The sequence below is a fragment of the Lithobates pipiens genome, unplaced genomic scaffold (assembly GCF_037356315.1).
Source record: "Lithobates pipiens isolate NorthernLeopardFrog02 unplaced genomic scaffold, aLitPip1_a1.2 Scaffold_27, whole genome shotgun sequence".
Taxonomy (NCBI): domain Eukaryota; kingdom Metazoa; phylum Chordata; class Amphibia; order Anura; family Ranidae; genus Lithobates; species Lithobates pipiens.
Window position 1 is genome coordinate 209,114,046 of NW_027507788.1, and position 24,001 is coordinate 209,138,046.

At 43.0% G+C, this 24,001-nt stretch overlaps 1 protein-coding gene across 2 annotated transcripts in view; it reads right to left on the bottom strand.

Moving 5' to 3' along the window:
- CHEK1 (checkpoint kinase 1) overlaps positions 1 to 15,545 on the bottom strand; it is a 37,820-nt gene extending 22,275 nt beyond the window's left edge. Inside the window, exons 1-3 of one of the 2 annotated variants that reach the window (XM_077458182.1) lie at positions 15,424 to 15,545; positions 9,840 to 9,935; positions 6,036 to 6,259 (exon numbers count right to left, since the gene is read on the bottom strand). In XM_077458182.1, coding sequence (XP_077314308.1) covers positions 6,036 to 6,259; positions 9,840 to 9,904 — 289 coding nt within the window. In that variant the 5' untranslated portion in view covers positions 9,905 to 9,935; positions 15,424 to 15,545. Of the gene's footprint in view, positions 1 to 6,035; positions 6,260 to 9,839; positions 9,936 to 10,125; positions 10,278 to 15,423 lie in introns of those variants that run through there. The other variant, XM_077458183.1, reaches the window with a different exon arrangement.
- Positions 15,546 to 24,001: the final 8,456 nt, after the last annotated feature.

The following is a 24,001-nucleotide window of genomic DNA, read 5'->3' on the forward strand; positions in this document are numbered from 1 at the left end:
GCATGTGCAGTACCATGGCAGTTGCAGGTCAGAGGCCAAGATGGCAGCTTCCATGGCTGAAAAGGATAGGTGGGTTTTATCTACACTTTAAACTATATCTATACCAAACCCTTAAATAAATATGTTGCATATGTACTAATAATGTTAAAAAGTTTATTATTTTTAAATTAATTTGCTGCTCTTAGACAAGTCACACCAGGGAGATGTATAAGGCCTCATTGCACACTGGACTTTTTTTTTTTTTTACAGCTGACCCAAGGGGCGTCTGGCGTTTTATTTTTCCTGCCATCTAAAACTCCCCTGCATGTTAGCCTGTGTGTCCATGCACACACAGGCTTTTATCAGCGTTTGGTGGCAGATGAAAACCCACTGCCAGTGGCTCCAAGAGCAGTGGAGTTTGGGCAGAAATAAAAATTTGATGCTCAGCGTTATCCCCTCTTGCAGGCTGCCGAGTTGGGCTACAAGCAGCCTAACCAATGCATTGTACAGTAGCAATTCCGCTTTAGTTATTACAGTAAAATTTTAGAGAGCAGCAACTGTTAGACCCATTTCACACCGAGGGCATTTTGCAGGCACTATAGCGTTAGAAATAGTGTCTGCAATCCGCCATCAAACTGCTGCTCCTTTGTCTCCAGTGTGAAAGCCCCGAGGGCTCACACACCGGAGCGGTGCGCTGGCAGGACATCAGGAAAAGTCCTGCCAGCAGCTTCTTTTGACCGGTGAAGGAGCGGTGTGTATACCGCTCCCCATTGAAATCAAACGCTGCATTACCGCTGGCAAAACTCAGGAGCTAGCGGGGGGGGGGGGGGTGTAAAAATCGCCCGCTAGCGGCCGAAATGCACTGCAAATCTGAACGGTAAAACGCCGCTAAAAATGGCAGCGTTTTACTCGACGACGCTATAGGCTCTGCGGTGTGAAAGGGGTCTTAGAGCCTGTATACAGTAAATCCACAAAGCGCATACAGGATGTACACGATACAGGAAAAAGAAGGGTGGGTGCGGCACCTGCTGATCATTCACTAGACATGTGCGATTAGTTTTAGATTAGAATTTCCGGAAATTCGTACAAATCTGAAATATGAATATTTATGCATACGAATTCCATACGAAATATGAAATTTCGTATCCAAATTCATAACGAACATTTGTATTTAATTGTTATGAAAAGTTAAAAACGAACGTAAAAAGTTAAAACCCCAGGAAATCAGCACAGGGATGGTGGGAACCCCTCACAACGAGCACATTAGGTGTACACTCAGACTCGGGAACACAGCACAGGGATGGTGGGAACCCCTCATAATGGACAGCAGGTGTACAGACCTGGGAACTCTGCACATGGATGGTGGGAACCCTATGGGAATGTCTATGCTTATGAATTTTATACGAAATTTCTTTAACGCATTGCGGATCCAAATTCCGTTACAACAGAAACGTGGCTAGCGTTTTGTTCACCAATCAGAGGAAGTCAGCACAGGGATGGTGGGAACCCCTCATAATGATAAATTTGGTTTGGGGGAGGGAGAACCGGGTGGGATTTCTATGTCTGAAAAAAAATTATAAGAGGATTGTTCAGAGCTGGATTAACGCTCTTTGTGACAAGACTGAGCACAGATGATATGAAATACTATACTGTACAAAGGTGCAAGCCATAATAAAGAAATAAATAATAATTAAAAAAAAGATAATTTAGACCTGTTCTACATACAGTACTCAAAACGGAGCATTACTTTTAGGTAGCAACAAAAAAGTACCTCTTTCTTGATCAGAGTGTTGCTCCTGGTCTCCATCACATGGCCTAAAGTTCACAAATTCTCTGGCTACCAGGAGTATTGTGGGTGTTCCACATCACTGAAGACTGGTAGAGTCTTATTTTTAATTGTGTGCAGCACCCATTTTAAGTGGACATTCACTTCTTAAAAAAAAATTTAAATAAATTCCAAAACTGCAACACCCCCCACCCCCATATACAAAACCTATTTTTTTGTTTGTGTATATTTTTTTTATTTTTTTTGCTCTGGACCACTTCTGCATTCATTCTAGCCTAGGCGAGAATGACAAGTTCCTGCTCCTGCAGTATCCTGGGATATTCCCATCGCATATACTAGGAAGCTACAGGAGCAGGGACACACAACAGCTGGGAGGGGCACTGCATGGTGTCCTCCCAGCAAACAGACGGGTCTCACGGAGAACCCCGAGCCCCGTGCGAACGATCAGGACCCGGATCTCCTGATTCCAGGTAACCTGATAGCCAATCGGAGCAAATCACAGTGATCAGTCACTGAAGAATAATCCCCGGGGGGGGGGGGTTTCTGTGAATGGAGGAGATACTTTGTATCCTCTCTCTCCTTGCAGGAAAAAAAAAAGTGTAAAGAAAAACAAAATAAATAATAAAAAAAATATAAAAAAAAATATATATATATATATATATATATATATATATATATATATATATATATATATATATATATATATATATATATATATATATATATACACACAATACAAATACCTAGATCAAGGTTTGATCTAGGTCAGTGCCAGGGTGAGTATTTGGGTCAAGGTCAAAAGTCAGGAATTTTATTTTAAAATATAGATACACTATATTACCAAAAGTATTGGGAAGCCTGCCTTAACTCGCACATGACCTTTAACGGCATCCCAGTCCGTAGGGTCCAATATTGAGTTGGCCCACCCTTTGCAGCTATAACAGCTTCAACTCTTCTGGGAAGGCCGTCCACATTAAAGTCCACCATTAAAGTTCATGTGCATGTAAAGGCAGGTGCCCCAATACTTTTGACAACATAGTGTCTCCCTCCATCTCTATATACACAGACACACACACATACAGAAAGCAGAGGACCAGTAACATGGAGATAGGTTAAAATTTTTCACTTTTGGAAGGGGTCTGTATTAGTGATCAGATGCTTTACAGATCACTGGCATAGGAGAGGCTGTTGATCAATTTTAAAGCAAACCCACTGCTGCAATGCTTGTATTAACCTCTTGTCTGCCATGATGTGTAGAACAAGTGCTCTTGTTCCCATGCCACATTTAGGTTGAGTATAGCTGCCAAACACAGCCGTTCTCTAGAACAAAAAACAAAAAACACTACATGCATAAATTTCATTGAAGGAGTGCTCAGATCATTATGTCACCACTTAGTGTCCATGTCACCACCACACTATATACTGCACATTCATACTTACAGTCCTATAAAAATTTTCTCAGGGAGGTATGTGAGGCTGCTGAATGCTTACTAAAGGCGTCCTTATTAACAGTAAGGGGTAGGTAAAAAAAAAAAAAAAAAAAAAAAAAAGATTTAGGCAGTTGGTCCATGTTTTAACCACCCACCTCTAGACAAACATGGAAGCTGCTTGGGCAAGTATATAATGACGCAGTGCGTCGTGATGTGCAATATGAACTCAGCAGGGAGCACTGGCAGTCAAATGAAAGATTATGCACTGTGTTAGAAAGACGACGACACAGTGCCAAGTGCCACATATATATATGAGCACTGGGGAAATGATTACCAAAATTGCATAATGATTAATAATAATTTATTGAAAACCGACCAATTGTAAAAAAATACAATTTAACACCTATCATTATAAAATGGACATATAGGTCTGGCACTGGCAGGCAGGCTGCTTTCACGCCTGAGTGTTTTCAGCTCATAAAAAACGCCCAACAAGCAAAATCCCATTCATTTCAAATGGCACCTGTTCACATCTGAGCATTTTGTCACCTGAAGAAAAACACCTCAAAAATGCCTTAAGCTCGAAAAAAGAACATGCACTTCTTTGGGGAAAATGACAGGCATTTTTCTGCTTTTTACATTGGTGACCTGTAGAAAAAAAATAAAAAATAAAAAAAATTAAAAACGCACGATTTTGAAACGCTCAGGTGTGAATGCAGCCTCAAGATCACCCATTGAAGTCAATGGGACCACTCCACCAAAATCAACCCCAAGCCAGACAGTATTTCAATGGGGGGGACAACCGTATTTCAATGCAAAAACCCACTTTGGCTGGAAAAATTACAAAAACAAAAAGTTTTTGCCTACTGAACATCTGCCCCCCCCCCCCCCCCCCCGATCTTTTCCCTAGCTATCTGTATGGAATTATTTAAAATCCTGTTATGTACAGTGCATCTGGAAAGTATTCACAGCGCTTCACTTTTTCCATGGTTTTGTTATTGTTACAGCCTTATTCCACAATTGATTAAATTCATAATTTTCCTCAAAATTCTACAAATACTCCATAATGACAATATGAAAAGGAGTTTGCTTGAAATCTTTGTAAATTTATAAAAATAAAAAAAATCCCATGTACAAAAGTATTCACAGCCTTTGCCGTGACATTAAAAATGATCAGTCTTGAAATTATTATTATTATTCAGGAGTTATATAGCGCCAACAGTTTGCGCAGCGCTTTACAATATGAGGGCAGACAGTACACTTACAACACAAATCAATACAGGAGGGATCAGAGGGCCCTGCTCGTTAGAGCTTACAATCTAGAATGGAGGGTCGTTTTTACGACTTGATTGGAGTCCACCTGTGGAAAATCCAGTTGATTGGACAAGATTTGAAACGGCACACACCTGTCTATATAAAAGGTCCCACAGTTAACAGTGCATGTCAGAGCACAAACCGAGCCATGAAGTCCAAAGAATTGTCTGTAGACCTCCAAGACAGGATTGTATGGAGGCACAGATCTGGGGACGGGTACAGAAAAATGTCTGCAGCATTGAAGGTACCAATGAGCACAGTGGCCTCCATCAGCTCTTCCTAGAGCAGGCCGCCGGGCAAACTGAGTGATCGGGGAGAAGGGCCTTAGTCAGGGAGGTGACCAAGAACTCGATGATCACTCGGACAGAGCTCTAGTGATTCTCTCTGGAGAGAGGAGAACCTTCCAGAAGGGAAAAAATGTTTTTTTATCTCTGCAAAACGCCACCAATCAGGCCTGTATTGTAGAGTGGCCACTCCTCAGTAAAAAGGCACAATACAGCCCTCCTGGAGTTTGCCAAAAGGCACCTGAAGGACTCTCATAGCATGAGAAAAAAAAATTCTCTGGTCTGATGAAACAAAGATTGAACTATTTGGCACGAATGGCAAGTGTCATGTCTGGAGGAAACCAGGCACCGCTCATCACCTGACCAATACCATCCATCCCTCAAGGGAAGCATGGTGGTTGCAGCATCATGCTGTGGGAATGTTTTTCAGTGGCAGGAACTGGGAGACTAGTCAGGATCGAAGGAAAGATGAATGCAGCAATGTAAAGAGACATCCTTGATGAGAACCTGCTCCAGAGCGCTCTGGACCTCAGATTGGGGTAAAGGTTCATCTTCCAACAGGACGACCCTAAGCACACAGCCAAGATAACAAAGGAGTGGCTACAGGACAACTCTGAATGTCCTTGAGTGGCCCAACCAGAGCCCAGACTTGAACCTGATTGAACATCTCTGGAGAGATCTGAAAATGGCTGTACACCGACGCTCCCCATCCAATCTGATGGAGTTTGAGAGGGCCTGCATAGAAGAATGGGAGCAACTGACCAAAAATAGGTGCGCCAAGCTTGTAGCATCAAACTCAAAAAGACTTGAGGCTTTAATTGGTGCCAAAGGGGCTTCAACAAAGTATTGAGCAAAGGCTGTGAATACTTATGTACACTGGAGTTTTTTTTTTTTTTGTTTTACTAAATTTAAAAAGATTTCAAACAAACTTCTTTCAGGTTGTCATTATGGTGGATTGTTTGTAGAATTTTGAGGAAAATAATGAATTTAATCCATTTTGGAATAAGGCTGTAACATAACAAAATATGGAATAGGCAAAGAGCTGTAAATACTTTCTGGATGCACTGTATGTAGCTGCAAAAAATGTACACAAATCATACACACAGAACAGTACGGTTCTATTTCTTTCACTAAATATAAAAAAAAAAAAAAAAATTGTACACACATTTTTGATCAATATATTTTTGCAGTGTTCTTTTCAATAATCTGTGTATAACAAAAGTAAACTAAATGAGCACCTACCAATTCTATCGAAGAGTTCCCCTCCCCTGCAGTACTCCAGGAACAGATACTGAATGGTGCCTTCTTTGCGGTGCCCGTAGAACTTGACAATATTGGTGTGGTTGAGCATTTTATTGATACAAATCTCTTTCTTTATGTTTTCTGGACAATCAGCTGCTCGTTTCATATCCACAATCTTTACTGCCACTGCCTCTTCAGTCTTCCGGTTCACAGCCAGCTGTACTCTGACCAGAAAATAATCCCAAAAATTAAAATGTAAATTGTAAAGTCATGCTTTTTTTTTTAAAATAAACATGTTATACTTACCTGCTCTGTGTTCAGTTGATTTGCACAGGGCAGCCTGGATCCTCCTCTTCGCTCCTCTTGGCCCCTCCCTCCTGTCGAGTGCTCACACAGCAAGCAGCTTCTTATGGGGGCAGCCGAGCTGCAACTCATTCATTCAACACACAGCTGCCATTTGGCCCCGCCTCCTCTTTCTACCAGATTGGCTCCCCCCGGTTGTCAAAGTCAGCCAATGGATCCGCTGCTGTGTCTCAGTCAATCAGGAGGGAGAGTAAGGGACGGCCAAGTGGACATCAATGGACAGAGATGGCGCTCAGGTAAGTATTAGGGGGTGCTGGAGAGGCTGCTACACACAAGGCTTTTTATCTTAATGCACAGACGTACAGGTACGTCCCTTTGAATTTGCCGCTGTGTGGTCACGTGCGCATGACCCTGCCGGGAGCTCCGCGAGTAGGATTGCGGGTCCCGCGGACTCGATGTCCGCAGGGATACCAGCGATCGCCTCACGGAGCTGAGGAACGGGGAGATGCTAATGTAAACAAGCATCTACCCGTTCTGCCTAGCGACAGTGTCACTGATCACAGTTCCCTGTGATCGGGAGCAGAGATCAGTGATGTGTCACACAGCCACTCCCCCTAACAGTTAGAGTCACTCCCCAGGACACACTTAACCCCTTCCTAACCAGCTAGCGGTTAACCCCTTCACTGCCAGTGTCATTTTTACAGCACAGATCACTGTAAAAATGACAATGGTCTCAAAAGTGTGTCAAATTGTCTGTCTGCCATAATGTCACAGTCCAGATAAAAAAAAAAAAAAAAATTGCAGATTGCCACCATTACTAGTAAAAAAAACAAAAAAAAAAAACAAACAAAAAAAAATAAAATAAAAAAAAATTATACTACTAAAAATGCCATAAACCTAACCCCTATTTTGTAGACGCTATAACTTGTGCGCAAACAAATCAAACACTTATTGCGATTTTTTTTTACCAAAAATATGAAGAAGAATATGTATCAACCTAAACTGAGGGGAAAAAATCGTTTTTTTTTTCATATATTTATGGGGGGATATTTATTATAGCAAAAAGTAAAAAAAATTTTTTTTTTTTCAAAATTGTCGCTCTATTTTTGTTTATAGAGCAAAAAATAAAAAAACGCAGAGGTGATCAAATACCACCAAAAGAAAACTATATTTGTGGGAAAAAAAGGACGTCAATTTTGTTTGGGAGCCACGTCGCACAACTGTCAGTTAAAGCGTCGCAGTGCCGAATTGCAAAACGGCCCGGGGCTTAGGTGGTTAAGCTGCTCATCACAAAAAGGCTCACCTCAAACACACATTTATAACTCTGCCAGGCAAATACGTTAGTTTTTAAGGGGTCAGCTCACCATGGCAACTAGATTCAGCCCTAAGAAAAATATGAATTATTGATATTAAAAAAATATTTAAAAAATTTAAAAAAAAGCAGAGGCAATACAATATAAACAGCTTTTGTCAACCTTTTTTAAGATGAAAGAACCCTTAAGATAACCAAAAAATCTGGTCTCAGAGAGCACCTCCCAATAATCACTTCCCACTGACCCTTTAAAATGAGTGTGATGGTCAGTGAGAAGAATGAATCTCACATTTGTGGTCAGTAGCAAGATCCCCTTCTAGATAGCTAAAGAGATGGCTGGTGCCAGGGGCTACTTATTGGAGAGGCCTACTATTACAGCCAAGGAAGGTGCCATCTTAGCCACCATCTGATCTGCAGTTGCCATGGTGCTGCACAAGTGATCAGATAAGACACCGGACATTTGATGGCTTGACACTTCGCCTGAGAGAACAAGCATATGTGGCAGTTATTCGTGTCATGCCTAACATGTAACTGTTGTGGGAAACAGTTAAATTGATGGGTTTAGTGTTGCTTTAAGCACTGGAAAATTTACCCCTTTTTCATGACCAGGCCATCTTTTGCTTTTTGGCACTGTTATTTTAAATGACAATTGCGAGGTCATGCAGCGCTGGACACAAAATTTACGTCATTTTCCCCCCCACAAATAGATTTTTTTTCATGGTATTTGATAACCACTGGGTTATTTTTTTGCTAAAAAAAAAAAAAAAAAAACAAACAACACACACACACACACACACAATTAAAAAAATATATAAAATGCGGGAACAAAAAAAAAATATATATGTTTTGTACTGTCCGCTATAAAACATACTTAATATATATATATTTTTTTAAATCTAATTTCTTCATAAGTTTAGGCCAATATGTATTCTGCTACATTTCTTTCAATCAAAAATATGTAGCAGAATACATATTGGCCTAAACTTATGAAGAAATTAGATAATAATTTTCATTTTTTTTAAGTATGTTTTATAGCAGAAAGTAAAAAATATTTTTTTTAATTATGTTTTATAGCAGAAAATAAAAAAAATATATATTTTTTATCAAAAATAAAGTCACAATAGGCGTATATTGATTGGTTTGCACAAACATTATAGCGTCTACAAACTATGGTATATATACTGGAATTTTTATTTATTTAGTTTTATACTACTAATGGTGGAGATCAGTGACTTATAGCAGGAGTGGCATAGTATGGGGGGAACATGACACTAATAGTGATAAAAATATGTACCGTCACTGTACTAATGACACTGGTTTGTGTACTGTGCGAGGTGCTTTTACTAAGGGATATGCAGGTTTTTATTTGCAGGGAAACAAAATCCGGCGCATCCCCACTGACAGGACAGAGTTCTGTCCTGCCTACTTCCTCACCGATCAGCAGGTGGTCATCCATTGGCCAGTACCCGCTGATCAGCTTGCACTGTGACGAATCACAGCCGGCGCAACCCCTACCCGGAAGGGCGCACATAATATTTATATAAGCGTATGTGTAATAAAATATTTATATATATATAAAAATATTTTATTACACATACGCATACATATACAGTATCTCACAAAATTGAGTACACCCCTCAGTACTCACTTTTGTTGCCAGTGGTTTAGACATTAATGGCTGTGTGTGGAGTTATTGAGAGGACATCAAATGTACACTGTTATACAAGCTGTACACTCACTACTTTACATTGTTGTAAAGTGTCGTTACCTCAGTGTTGTCACATGAAAAGATATTATAAAATATTTCCAAAAATGCGAGGGGTGTACTCACTTTTGTAAGATACAGTGTTGTGTATGTATATATATATATATATATATATATATATATATATATATATATATATATATATATATATATATATATATATATATATATATATATATATATATATACACACACACACACACATACATACATACATATACACACACATACATATATATATATATACACACACACACACACACACTTCTGTGCAGCCAGCTTGCATTGTAGCAGTAAGCCTACAGTGTATGTTCAGCAAGTGGTTAAGGAACCCCTAGTAATCTTGAGCGGAACCGTGGTTGAGAAAGGCTGATTTAAAACAACTAAAGAGCATCAAATATAGTCTGCTTACTGTAATACTTACTCTCCATAAGCTCCCTCTCCTAGTGTCTGTACCAGATCCCAATCTTCAACAAATGGAACAGCCATGATATATTATCACTCATCTAGAGCCGATACACTGTAGAAAACAATTATAAACACTGGTTAATGTTTATAAAAACGTATATAAAAACCTAGGGGGAAAACAAAAAAAAAACATTTTTAACAAGCTGTAGCCATACAAGATGTTAAAGCGCCTGTCACTGGCTTTAGAAAAAAATCAAAAAATTACAAAGCAAGTCCTGCAAAAGTATACAGTTTATACTCACTGATCCAGCTGCCTGTTCCTCCAGTCCTCACTCCTGTGGAGAGTAGCAGCCTCTTAACATCTGACACTTTCTGGTGTGTCAGATGCCTAGTCCCCGCTTTGTGCGCTGTGGGTTCTTCTGCTGGCCCCTACATCACTAAAAGGACACAGTAGAGCAGGGATATGCAATTAGCAGACCTCCAACGGTTGCAGAACTGCAAGTCCCATGAGGCATAGCAAGACTCTGGCAGCCACCCAGAGGCATGATGGGACTTGTCGTTTTGCAACAGCTGGAGGTTCGCCAATTGCATATCTGCCGTAGAGGCTGCATAAAGGAACCACAGTGGGCAAGGAGTCAACGCAGGGATCCAACACTCCTAAAAAGCGTTTTGTCCGAATCGCATTCTTATACAGCTGCTTGCCTGGAGAAGGGGGATTGCAGATTAGGAAGCGCAGAACTTTGGAGTGAGTTTGCATTTTACTCCTGAAGTGTTGAATGCGATAATTCTTCAGCAGCCATAGTTATTGGACATATCAAAGATCAAAAAAACGAACAGGCCAGGGCTGTATCAGCCCTCTTCTTTTGCAGGCCCTGTTTTGCAACCTTTTTTTTTTTTATTGTAACCCAGCAAGAGTTGTTTAAAATCTTATTTTCACACTGAAGCGTGTAAACCAGCTTATGTGTTAGGCCCCTTTCACACTGTCAGACCGTTCAGGTCCAGCTGTCAGTTTTGACAGCGGACCTGAACGGGCGCTCCATGCTGGTCTATGGAGCGACGGATGTCAGTAGTGACATGTCCGATGACATCCGACCCGGTCCAATCCGCCAAAAAGCAGACGGATGGCCCTACGTCCGGATCCGTCGCTGCCGGATTGGGTGAGATCAGATGAAAACGGACATGCTGTCCATTTTCATCCGATCTCTCCATAGAAACCAGGGGGCGCTCGACAAGCCCCTCCCCACTCAGTGAGCAGAGAGGGGCCTGTCATCCGCCGGCTTAGCGGAAATCAGAGAGATCTCCCGCTGAGCTGGCGGACAGAGGCGTAATCTGAGGCAGCGGATCCGCCTCATGGGAACGAAGCCTTAAAACAAAAAAAAGATGGTTTTAAATTTACAGCACAAATGTTTTGTATACAGTTAACACATTTGTATTTACTTTTCGTCAATAACCTGTTTTCCTTATTGTGACACAAAACAAAACCTTTTATAAATAGGCCAAGAGGAATGGAGGCGGTTAGCTACCCATCCCCCTTTAGCACATGGGCCATTTTTTTCATTTTTGTAAGGCAGCGATGGTGAACCTTGGCACCCCAGATGTTTTAGAACTACATTTCCCATGATGCTCAGTACACTGCAAAGTGCATGAGCATCATGGGAAATGTAGTTCCAAAACATCCGGAGTGCCGAGGTTTTCGCCATCACTGCTCTAAGAGATTAGGAGAGCAGAGGTTGAACCAGCCGCAATGGGAAATAGAAGACGGTGCTGCAGAATCACATGGGATTAATAAAGCAGCGGCAGGACCGAGCAGCTTGCATGTGTAATGTGTAGTAACCTCTAGCAACCGAATGCTGAGCGGTAATGTGTAGTAACCTCTAGCAACCGAATGCTGAGCGGTAATGTGTAGTAACCTCTAGCAATCAATCAGTGAGTGGTAATGTGTGTGTCTGGTAACCTCTAGCAACCAATCAATGAACTGCAATCAGTGATGGCTGCATTATAGCGGCACTGGGGCCCTGCTGAATAGTCATATGTGAGAAAGTCCATTTGTGACTTCAGTGTTCAGCATTGTTCTCTGCAGCCTGGAAGCATGCTGTGAAAGCAGAAAAGGGAGCATTCAAAATCCTCTCTTGAACAGGTACTTTCTGCTGATATTAACCACTTTAGTTCTGAAGCCATTTTTTCAGAAAGCAAAGACCCTGGAGAATAAAATGGTGGTAGTTGCAATTTTATATGTTGCATGACATTAGTGCAGCGGTTTAGCCAAACCATGTTTTTTGTAAAAAAAAAAATACACCAAAGTTCATTTTAGTGCACACAAATATATTACCCAATGTTTTGGTGAAATACAGTAGACGAGGGTGAGCCGAGTAAATAGATACCCCACATGCCAAATTGTGTGCGCCACTGAAAAAGCGACAAAATTTGGTACTCCAAAATTGTCCATAGGCGACACTTTGAATGCCTCTACAGGTCATCAGTTTAGACTAAACCATTAATAGAAGACCTATAATTACCGCTGTCACTACGGTGTTTGCGGCAATATAAAAAATGCAGCGCAAATGCCTTTTTTAATAGGCAGGCACTCACAACAAATATGCGAGTGGTGTGCTCTGAATTTTTTTTTGTGGTGTCACTTTAAATGTTTAAAGCAAGGTGGATTTGATATAAATCACTAGTATAAAGGCTTGATTTAAATCATCATTTTTAAAGAGCAGCTGTCACCTCAGCGGCTCCTCCTCTGAAACGCTGTTGACTCACCGACAGTCCTATTCAGTTTAATGGGATGGCTGGTGATGTGGCAGTGGGTGAAGGATTGTGTATATAGGATTGTATGATTTTCCTTTTTTTTTTTTTTTTTTAAACTAGATCAGGGATAGGCAATTAGCAGACCTCCAGCTGTTGCAGAACTACAGGTCCCATGAGGCATAGCAAGACGCTGACAGCCACAAGCATGACACCCAGAGGCATGATGGGACTTGTAGTTTTGCAACAGCTGGAGGTCCGCCAATTGCATATTCCTGCTCTGACTATAACTATGACACATCAGGAGTCTATTAAACCCCCCGGATATGTCCCCTGTACTCCATTGCAGCTAATGACCACAGCTCATGCCCCATTAGATGCTTTTCCCAGTCAGCACTCCAGGGGAATGACATAATACATAGTGCTTACTTGAAAGGGAGGATCGGTAAATGGATGCTGGGGGGGTGCCATGTTAGTGGGGTTTAGGGATGAGCTCTGTCATGTCCGCATGGAGCACGTGCAGAGCCCACCAGGAAGTCAGTGCAGCGCTGCGCTAATCACAGGCAGTGAGACATTGCCCCGATCTCTGCAGCCGCACATCGGGGCAATGTCTCACTGCCTGTGATTAGCGCAGCGCCGCGCCGACTTCCTGGCGGGCTCTGCACACGCTCCATGCGAACACGCCGGAGCTCATCCCTACAGGGGTTGTGGAAGCGGTTCGGCATCTTCATAACAACCCGAAATCACTTCAATCTGAAAGCCGAAAAGACGGCTTGACAAACGTACAAACATTCCCAGCTTCTAGATTAGCCAATAGCGTCTTTGAAAGCCTTTCATCTCAAGAGGTACTTTAGGGCAAAATGAAAAATGGGTGAACAGGCAGGAAATTTAATGCAGAAGAGACTTGCTTTTTTTTGTTTGATCACTTTTATTCCTATTACAAGGAATGTAAACATCCCTTGTAATAGGAATCTATTGTGACAGGTCCTCTTTATGGAGAGATGCGGGGCTCAATAAGACTTCTTTCAGGCTGGAAAGCATGACATTGGTAAAAAAAAATAAAAAAAAATTCACTGATCTCGTGCGGACAGCCATGATCGCGGCTTTGTTTACTTCCAGAAACCCGGAATGTCGTCCGGGCCTCCGACGGTCATAGAGATGACTGGTGACCCCCGATGGCATGGGAGAGCCTGGAAAAGCACCGGATGGTGGGAGGGACATCTCCCCCCGTCGCCTATAAGAACGATCAAGCGGCAGAACTGCCACTATCATCGTTTTTATCGCGCACAGAATTGCCAAAAAAGAATGATATCTGAACGACGCCTGTAGCTGCAGGCATCATTCAGATATACCTGCACAAAGTCAAAGACATCATATGACGCCCTAGGCTAGGGTATTGAAGTGGTTAAAGTCGCCTTCAGGACAGGCGACTTTGGCTGTGGCCTTTCACAGAATAATCAGCTCTGTGGGAGGGAGGGGGTGGCCTGGGTACATTCTTTTCTTTTTCCTGTGAAGTCCATATAGATGGAGATTGGATATGGGGGCGTCTTAGATTGAAATAAATCTATGGGCACAAGTCGCCTTGAAGTAGTACTGGAACCTTTTCTGACGTCGGAGTGACTTCATTAGTGTACATCAGGACGGCTCTCATTCACTTCTATGGCATTTATGTCCAGCGATTTGGGGGCGACTTGAGACTTACAAGCCGGATCCTAAGTCGCTGTAGTGTCCGGTGTTTCATGTATCATAGGCATTTACAGGCATAAAAAATAAAAAATGCATTACACAGCTTTTACTGTCTTTTGTTTTTTTATATATCCACTTGCCCTCCGGGAAGATTTACCCCCCCCCCATTCATGACCAGGCCATTTTTTGCAATACGAAACTGCGTTGTTTTAACTGACAATAGTGCAGTCGTGCGATGCTGTACCCAAATAAGATATCAAAGTTTTGTTCCTGCACAGATGAAAAGGGCGTTCAGAGGAGCCAAAAAATAAATAAAAAATAAAAAACACTGCGTGTGTGAAAATCAACATTTTTCCCTCCACACATATTCTGAAGGGCAGCGCGTTTCTGTGCGCATCGGAAAAGCGCGTAATTTTGCGCACAATCCCGACACGCTACGGCCTGACATTTATTTTGTCACACGTAGAGGAGCTCGGTCACAGGAACGTGCCAGCCCCGTGCAGGACAGCACATGCAAAGACGCATATAACGCACAAGATGCACTACAGTCGTGCTAAAGGAGATCGCCCAATCAGATTGCAGCGTGCATGGCGAGCTTGACAGCGATTTTTCATAAAAGTTTACACCAAGCTGCTTTCAATCCCAAAAGGCAACAAAAATAGAAGACCACCAACTGGCAGCACCCATGAGTGTGGGAAGGAGCACAGACAGGTCATCGGTGCCCCCTAGTCAGGGCACAGGCACGTCATAGGTGCCCCCCCAGTCAGGGCACAGGCACGTCATAGGTGCCCCCTGGTCAGGGCACAGGCACATCATAGGTGCCCCCTTGTGAGGGCACAGGCACTTCATCTGTGCCCCCTGGTCAGGGCACAGGCACGTCATAGGTGCCCCCTGGTCAAGGAACAGGCACGTCATAGGTGCCCCCTGGTCAAGGAACAGGCACGTCATAGGTGCCCCCCCGGTCAGGGCACAGGCACGTCATAGGTGCCCCCTGGCCAGGGCACAGGCACGTCATAGGTGCCCTCTGGTCAGGGCACAGGAACGTCATAGGTGCCCCCTGGTCAGGGCACAGCCACTCTGTTGCTCAGTGACAGGTTCGCTTAATTTCAGCTGACACTCGTCGTACAGCCGTTTCAACAGCCTACCCTCCTCATGCCTCCGTCACTCACCTCACCCACTTCACACCCGGCCAGGTGACTTTTCTCCTTCAGATCGCCGTTCTGCCAGCTTTTCCCGCCCATTCGGCTTCGAAGGCTACACGCGCCGACGTCATGACGCCGACACGGGCGCATGCCCTGTGGGGGGGGGGGGGGTCATGTGACCTGGTCTGCTTGTGTGTCTGTGAATAGAAAAAGTGAGAGCCGAGGACGGACGGAGGGGAAAGGCTGATGGAAGTTGTACTAGTGAAATGTATATTGTGAACACTGAATAAATATGAATAACTCTCAATAAATCATGGAAACCGCCCTGAGTATTGTGTTCACCTCACATAGTCATGGCTAACTGAATAAATATGAATGCCCCCCCATTATTCTCATCAATAAATGATGGAAGCCATCCTAGTGCTCTGTATACTGTGTTTACCTCACATAGTCATGGTCAACTGAATAAATATGAATGGCCATCATTATTCTCATCAATAAATGATGGAAGCCCTCCTAGTGCCCTGTATACTGTTTACCTCACATAGTAATGGCTGACTGAATAAATATGAATGCCCCCCCCCTATTCTCATCAATAAATGATGGAAGCCATCCTAGTGCCCTGTATACTGTGTTTACCTCACATATTCATGGCCGACTGAATAAATATGAATGGCCATCATTATTCTCATCAATAAATGATGGAAGCCCTCCTAGTGCCCTGTATAATGTGTTTACCTCACATAGTCATGGCCGACTTAAATAAATATGAATGACCCCCCATTATTCTCATCAATAAATGATGGAAGCCGTCCTAGTGCCCTGTATACTGTGTTTACCTCACATAGTCATGGCCGACTGAATAAGGCTGGGTTCACACTGCTGCGGGGGGAGATCCGGATGTGATTCGCACCACAAATCACATCCGATCTCCGTAGCGATGCGAGTACAGCCATACAGATAGTATGGCTGAATTCGCATCGCTCCCGCAGCAAACTCGCACGGGACCCTTTTTTTGGTCCGCAACAGAATCGGATCGCATGGGGGTTCACACCATGCGATCCGATTCCTGTGCGAGTCGGCAGATCGCACTGCGATATGCGGACGGATCTGGGGGTGTCATTAACATATCATTGACACTCCCAGCCGTCCGCATAGGGCAGTGTGAACTGCCGGCGGGAGTAATGCGATGCGGTAAAACGCCGCGGATTCGCGGCGTTCCCGCATCGCAGCGGTGTGAACCCGGCCTAAATATGAATGCCTCCCCATTATTCTCATCAATAAATGATGGAAGCCATCCTAGTGCCCTGTATACTGTGTTTACCTCACATAGTCATGGCCGACTGAATAAATATGAATGGCCATTATTAAGCTCTATGAGCCGGGCCCTCCTGACCCTTCTGAATTGAACTGTACTGTAATTGTGCTGTCCCCAGGGCCGTCTTTAATATTGATTGGACCCCGGGCAAAAAAATTTTGGAGGGCCCCCTCCCATGCAATTTCACTCTCCACCTGCTCTGAGACATACAATAAATAGAAGCTGGACTTAAAATCAGTTTACTGTATCAGATCAGGCAGCAATTGTGATTGGTTGCCAGAGGTTACAGCGTATCATTACTGCTTACTGACTGGTTGCTAGAAGTTACAGCACACATAACGGCTCACTGATTAGTTGCTAGAGGTTACAGCAAATGATTTCTGCTTGTTAATTAGTTGCTAGAGAATACTGTACAGTAATACTGCTCACTGATTGCTAGAGGTTACAGCACATCATCTTCTCACTGCAGGGAAGCATGATAGACATATGAATGCCACCTTTATTTACATATCAATGCAGCTGGCCACAGCTATTTGCTTAGTAATGCCGCTGCTATTTGCATATGAATGCCAGTTATTTACATGTAAACACAGGGTCTGCAGGTGAGTCATCTGTACACAACAACAGGGCTAAAACTTCAAAGGACAAGGACATTTAAACTGGGATAGTTGGCAAGTATGAGGCAGCTACTTTGGGCCCCACAACAATGACAGGGCCCAGGGCAGCTGCCCCTTTTGCCCTGCCTTAAAGATGGCGGAGAACGAGGGACACCTACTAGCAAATGTATGTAGGCATAAGACATGCATAAGACATGCCCCCCTGCCACACCCCCGTAAAGGAGAATTAATCCCCCAAAAAAAGGTTAATTAAATCCACAAGGGACTTTTTTTTACCACTACTATTCCTTTATATTGGCTTTTAAAATTTACAAATGCAGCAATTTATAATTTGGATGAAAGGTTTAGCAAAGGGAAAAACACTTTTCGAAAGATAAAAAGTGCATTTTATATACAACTATATAGATCAGACCAAAATGAGTTTGTGTATGAGTTTTGAAGATAATCCAAGAAACTATGTATGAGGGGAAAGAAAGAAAAAAAAATCCTATGGCGGGGATGAAGTTCCTCTTTAGCCTCATACAATGGGACCAATTTACAAAGTTAGCACAGCAGGATAAGGATTCTTGTATTAAAGTTGATGTTACCCTGTTTCCCCGAAAATAAGACCTAGCGTGGTTGTCGGTGATGGCTGAAATATAAGCCCTACCCCCAAATAAGCCCTACCCCATTTCCCCAAAAATAAGCCCTACCCTAAAAATTAGACCTACAAGGATTTTAACTAGGGCTTATTTGGGGAAGAGGGCTTACAGTGGTGTGAAAAAGTGTTTGCCCCCTTCCTCATTTCCTGTTCCTTTGCATGTTTGTCACACTTAAGTGTTTCGGAACATCAAATAAATTTAAACAATAGTCAAGGACAACACAAGTAAACACAAAATGCAATTTGTAAATGAAGGTGTTTATTATTAAAGGTGAAAAAAAATCCAAACCATCATGGCCCTGTGTGAAAAAGTGATTGCCCCCCTTGTTAAAACATACTATAACTGTGGTTGTCCACACCTGAGTTCAATTTCTCTAGCCACACCCAGGCCTGATTATTGCCACACCTGTTCACAATAAAGGCATCACTTAAATAGGAGCTGCTTGACACAGTAAGGTCCACCAGAAGATCCTTAAAAGCTACACATCATGCCGAGACCCAAAGAAATTCAGGAACAATTGAGAAAGAAAGTAATTGAGATCTATCAGTCTGGAAAGGGTTATAAAGCCATTTCCAAAGCTTTGGGAATCCAGCGAACCACAGTGAGAGCCATTATCCACAAATGGCGAAGACATGGAACAGTGGTGAACCTTCCCAGGATTCCCAAAATTACCCCAAGAGCGCAGCGACGACTCATCCAAGAGGTCACAAAAGACCCCACAACAACGTCCAAGGAACTGCAGGCCTCACTTGCCTCAGTTAAGGTCAGCGTTCATGCCTCCACCATCAGGAAAAGACTGGGCAAAAATGGCCTGCATGGCAGAGTTCCAAGGAGAAAACCACTGCTGAGCAAAAAGAACATCAAAGCTCGTCTCAATTTCTCCACAACACATCTTGATGATCCCCAAGACTTTTGGGACAACATTCTGTGGACCGATGAGACAAAAGTGGAACTCTTTGGAAGGTGTGTGTCCAAGTATATCTGGCGTAGAAGGAACACTGCATTTCATAAAAAGAACATTATACCAACAGTAAAATATGGTGGTGGTAGTGTGATGGTCTGGGGCTGTTTTGCTGCTTCAGGACCTGGAAGACTTGCCGTGATAAAAGGAACTATGAATTCTGCTGTCTACCAAGAGATCCTGAAGGAGAATGTCCGACCATCTGTTCGTGTACTCAAGCTGAAACGAACTTGGGTTCTGCAGCAGGACAATGATCCTAAACACACCAGCAAGTCCACCACCGAATGGTTGAAGAAAAACAAAATGAAGACTTTGGAGTGGCCTAGCCAAAGTCCTGACCTGAATCCTATTGAGATGTTGTGGTATGACCTTAAAAAGGCCGTTCATGCTCGAAAAATCTCTAATGTAACTGAATTAGGATAATTCTGCAAAGATGAGTGGGCCAAAATTCCTCCAGGATGCTGTAAAAGCCTCATTGCACGTTATCGCAAACGCTTGGTTGCAGTTGTTGCTGCTAAGGGTGGCCCAACCAGTTATTAGGTTTAGGGGGCAATCACTTTTTCACACAGGGCCATGATGGTTTGGATTTTTTTTCACCTTTAATAATAAACACCTTCATTTACAAATTGCATTTTGTGTTTACTTGTGTTGTCCTTGACTATTGTTTAAATTGGTTTGATGTTCCGAAACACTTACAGTGGTGTGAAAAAGTTTTTGCCCCCTTCCTCATTTCCAGTTCCTTTGCATGTTTGTCACACTTAAGTGTTTCGGAACATCAAACCAATTTAAACAATAGTCAAGGACAACACAAGTAAACACAAAATGCAATTTGTAAATGAAGGTGTTTATTATTAAAGGTGAAAAAAATCCAAAACATCATGGCCCTGTGTGAAAAAGTGATTGCCCCCCTTGTTAAAACATACTATAACTGTGGTTGTCCACACCTGAGTTCAATTTCTCTAGCCACACCCAGGCCTGATTATTGCCACACCTGTTCACAATCAAGGCATCACTTAAATAGGAGCTGCTTGACACAGTAAGGTCCACCAGAAGATCCTTAAAAGCTACACATCATGCCGAGACCCAAAGAAATTGAAGAACAATTGAGAAAGAAAGTAATTGAGATCTATCAGTCTGGAAAGGGTTATAAAGCCATTTCCAAAGCTTTGGGAATCCAGCGAACCACAGTGAGAGCCATTATCCACAAATGGCGAAGACATGGAACAGTGGTGAACCTTCCCAGGAGTGGCCGGCCGCCCAAAATTACCCCAAGAGCGCAGCGACGACTCATCCAAGAGGTCACAAAAGACCCCACAACAATGTCCAAGGAACTGCAGGCCTCACTTGCCTCAGTTAAGGTCAGCGTTCATGCCTCCACCATCAGGAAAAGACTGGGCAAAAATGGCCTGCATGGCAGAGTTCCAAGGAGAAAACCACTGCTGAGCAAAAAGAACATCAAAGCTCGTCTCAATTTCTCCACAACACATCTTGATGATCCCCAAGACTTTTGGGACAACATTCTGTGGACCGATGAGACAAAAGTGGAACTCTTTGGAAGGTGTGTGTCCAAGTATATCTGGCGTAGAAGGAACACTGCATTTCATAAAAAGAACATTATACCAACAGTAAAATATGGTGGTGGTAGTGTGATGGTCTGGGGCTGTTTTGCTGCTTCAGGACCTGGAAGACTTGCCGTGATAAAAGGAACTATGAATTCTGCTGTCTACCAAGAGATCCTGAAGGAGAATGTCCGACCATCTGTTCGTGTACTCAAGCTGAAACGAACTTGGGTTCTGCAGCAGGACAATGATCCTAAACACACCAGCAAGTCCACCACCGAATGGCTGAAGAAAAACAAAATGAAGACTTTGGAGTGGCCTAGCCAAAGTCCTGACCTGAATCCTATTGAGATGTTGTGGTATGACCTTAAAAAGGCCGTTCATGCTCGAAAACCCTCTAATGTAACTGAATTAGGAAAATTCTGCAAAGATGAGTGGGCCAAAATTCCTCCAGGACGCTGTAAAAGCCTCATTGCACGTTATCGCAAACGCTTGGTTGCAGTTGTTGCTGCTAAGGGTGGCCCAACCAGTTATTAGGTTTAGGGGGCAATCACTTTTTCACACAAGGCCATGATGGTTTGGATTTTTTTTCACCTTTAATAATAAACACCTTCATTTACAAATTGCATTTTGTGTTTACTTGTGTTGTCCTTGACTATTGTTTAAATTGGTTTGATGTTCCGAAACACTTAAGTGTGACAAACATGCAAAGGAACAGGAAATGAGGAAGGGGGCAAACACTTTTTCACACCACTGTAAGTGTGACAAACATGCAAAGGAACAGGAAATGAGGAAGGGGCAAACACTTTTTCACACCACTGTATATTGCAGCCATCAGTGACAATTACGCTAGGTCTTATTTTCGGGGAAACAGGGCCACTCTAAACGCCAGAGGAAGGTTTAAGCAACTAAAGGTTTTTCAGTCATCCTGCTCATGCAGGAAGGGTGACAGTGTCTATGGAAAGGGCATCCCCTGATCCCCTCATAATGCTTCCCTTAACTGCACTTCCTTGTAGCTTTCTCCTTTCAGTCCAACGTCAAGTTTGGCTACATCAGAAACCTGATAGAGTGGTAACACCATCACCATGGTCATGTGACTGTTCTTGGGCCTAGCAATTGATTACTAGGTCCAGGCACCGTCGCAGAGGGAGAAAGGCACATGCTCCGCCATACCCGAAAATGCTGGTGGTCTCTCCAACTGCTCATAAATTAAAGAGGCACGGTGGAGCATAGCAAAGGCATATATGTGGGGGATTAGAGGGCCATTGCAGAAGCCTCTTGCTTGGGCAAGGTGACCCTGTAGCTTTTCCCAGGATGACATTACGTGTGACAAAACACAGAGGACGGAGCAACGTGCTGACACCAGCGCATATTCCAGGAAGTGCGGGGCATTTTTGCTGTTAGCCGGCCGGTGAATTTTAACAAACAATTTACATTACGTTTCCATGTAAGTGCAACCTTTACTTTTAATAAAATATTTGGAAGGGTTTTAAACTATGTGGAGCTTCTTCTTTCATGTTCTAACTAAGGTCTTATCGTGATGTCATTGAGATGAGCAGTACAGTCCATATCCCTTCTCTCGAGTGGATCCTGTAGGAGAGCCTTGTGAAAAATGAGCGTGGTTTCAACAGAATAGTGGGCTGGGCTTAATGGGGTGTGGCTCAAAGGAGGTGTTGTCCGAGTCTGAGATGAACGAGGGATGGAGGGAAAAAGAAAGGAATATTTGGAGGCCCAGAAAATGCTAGTTAGAGAAGTGATGTTCCAAACTGCACCTAAAATGAGTCCTCTGTCTCAAACCTAGAACTCATATTGTACAAAGAAGTGTCTACACTCAGGTACACCTTGCTAGTACCAGGTTGGACCCATTTTTGCCTTCAGAACTGCCTTGAACCACTTGCCGCCCGCCCACCGTCAAATGACAGAGGAGTGGTAAGGCTCTCGTTCTGGGAGGATTTGCTCCTGTGCCATGTTCCTAGGATACGGCGCGACCCCGATCTCTGTAAAGAGCCGACGACACGACTCTTTAACCATGTGACCAGCTGTGTCCAATCACAGCCGGTCACATGTAAAATGCAGAAGTGGCGTTAATCATCTCTCCTCGCTAGGGATGAGCCGAACACCCCCCGGTTCGGTTCGCACCAGAACTTGCGAACGACCCCCGCGTTCGGTACGAACGTTAGAACCCCATTGAAGTCTATGGGACTCGAACGTTCGAATTGGAAAGTGCTAATTTTAACGGCTAATATGCAAGATAGTGTCCTAAAAAGGGTTTGGGGACCTGCCTCCTGCCTCAGGGGACATGGGTCACTGCAAAAAAAGTTTTAAAAACTGCCGTTTTGGCGGGAGCACTGATTTTAATGACGATTAAAGTGAAAAAAAGAAAGTGAAATATTCCTTTAAATATGGTGCCTGGGGGGTGTCTGTAGTATGCCTGTGAAGTGCCACGTGTTTCCCGTGTTTAGAACAGTCCCTGCACAAAATGACATTAAACGGAAATAACACCATTTAAAACTGCTTGCGGTTTTAATGTTATATCTGGTTCCTGCAATATGGTTGAAAATCATTGAGAAACATGGCATGGGTAGCCCTCCCTGCCCATTACCAGCCTATTTGGGTCTTGTACGCATATTAAGGGGAACCCCGTACCCATATTAAAAAAAGGAAATGCGTGTGGCCCCCAGGCCCTATATACTCAGAACAGCAGTATACAGGCGGTGCAAACAAGACAGGGACTGTGTAGGTTTGTTGTGTTAAGTTGAATCTGTTTGTCATTTTCAACCGGTACATTTTTAAAGTGTAGCTCCAGTCAAAAAAACTATCTTTAAGCTTTTTGGAAAACATAGGGAAGGGTTATCACCCCTGTATAATTTGTTTTGTCGTCCATCTTTTTTCATCTCACTTGCTGCTGTCTCCTTGCGTTTGCAAGTAGGAGATGTTTGTAAGTTGGATGTTTGAAAGTAGGGGCCTGCCCTATATTATAGCGGTATGTACTGGGTACAGAGCACGCAGACAGCACGCACTATCTCCTAACACTACTGACTGCAAGCTCTATTATTAACCACTTGTTAGCCCAATGTTTGCATAAAGTGAAAGATGAAGTTATGCTGAGTAAATAGATATCAAACATGTCACTCTTCAAAATTGCACATGCCCGTGGAATGGCGCCAAACGTCGCTACTTAAAAAATCCCCATAGGCGACGCTTTAATTTTTTTTTTACTGGTTACATGTTTTGAGTTGCAGAGGAGGTCTAGGACTAGAATTATTGCTCTCGCTCTAACATTCTCGGCGATACCTCACATGTGTGGCACATGCGAGCACATGGGGACTTTAATTTTTATTTTATTTTTTTATTGTTCATTTTACTTTATTTATGTTAGTTTGACATTTTTTTCCCCAAAAATATATTTTTGATCACTTTTATTCCTATTACAAGAAATGTAAACATCCCTTGTAATAGGAATATGGGGTGACAGGTCCTCTTTACAGTGAAATCTGGGGGGTCAATAT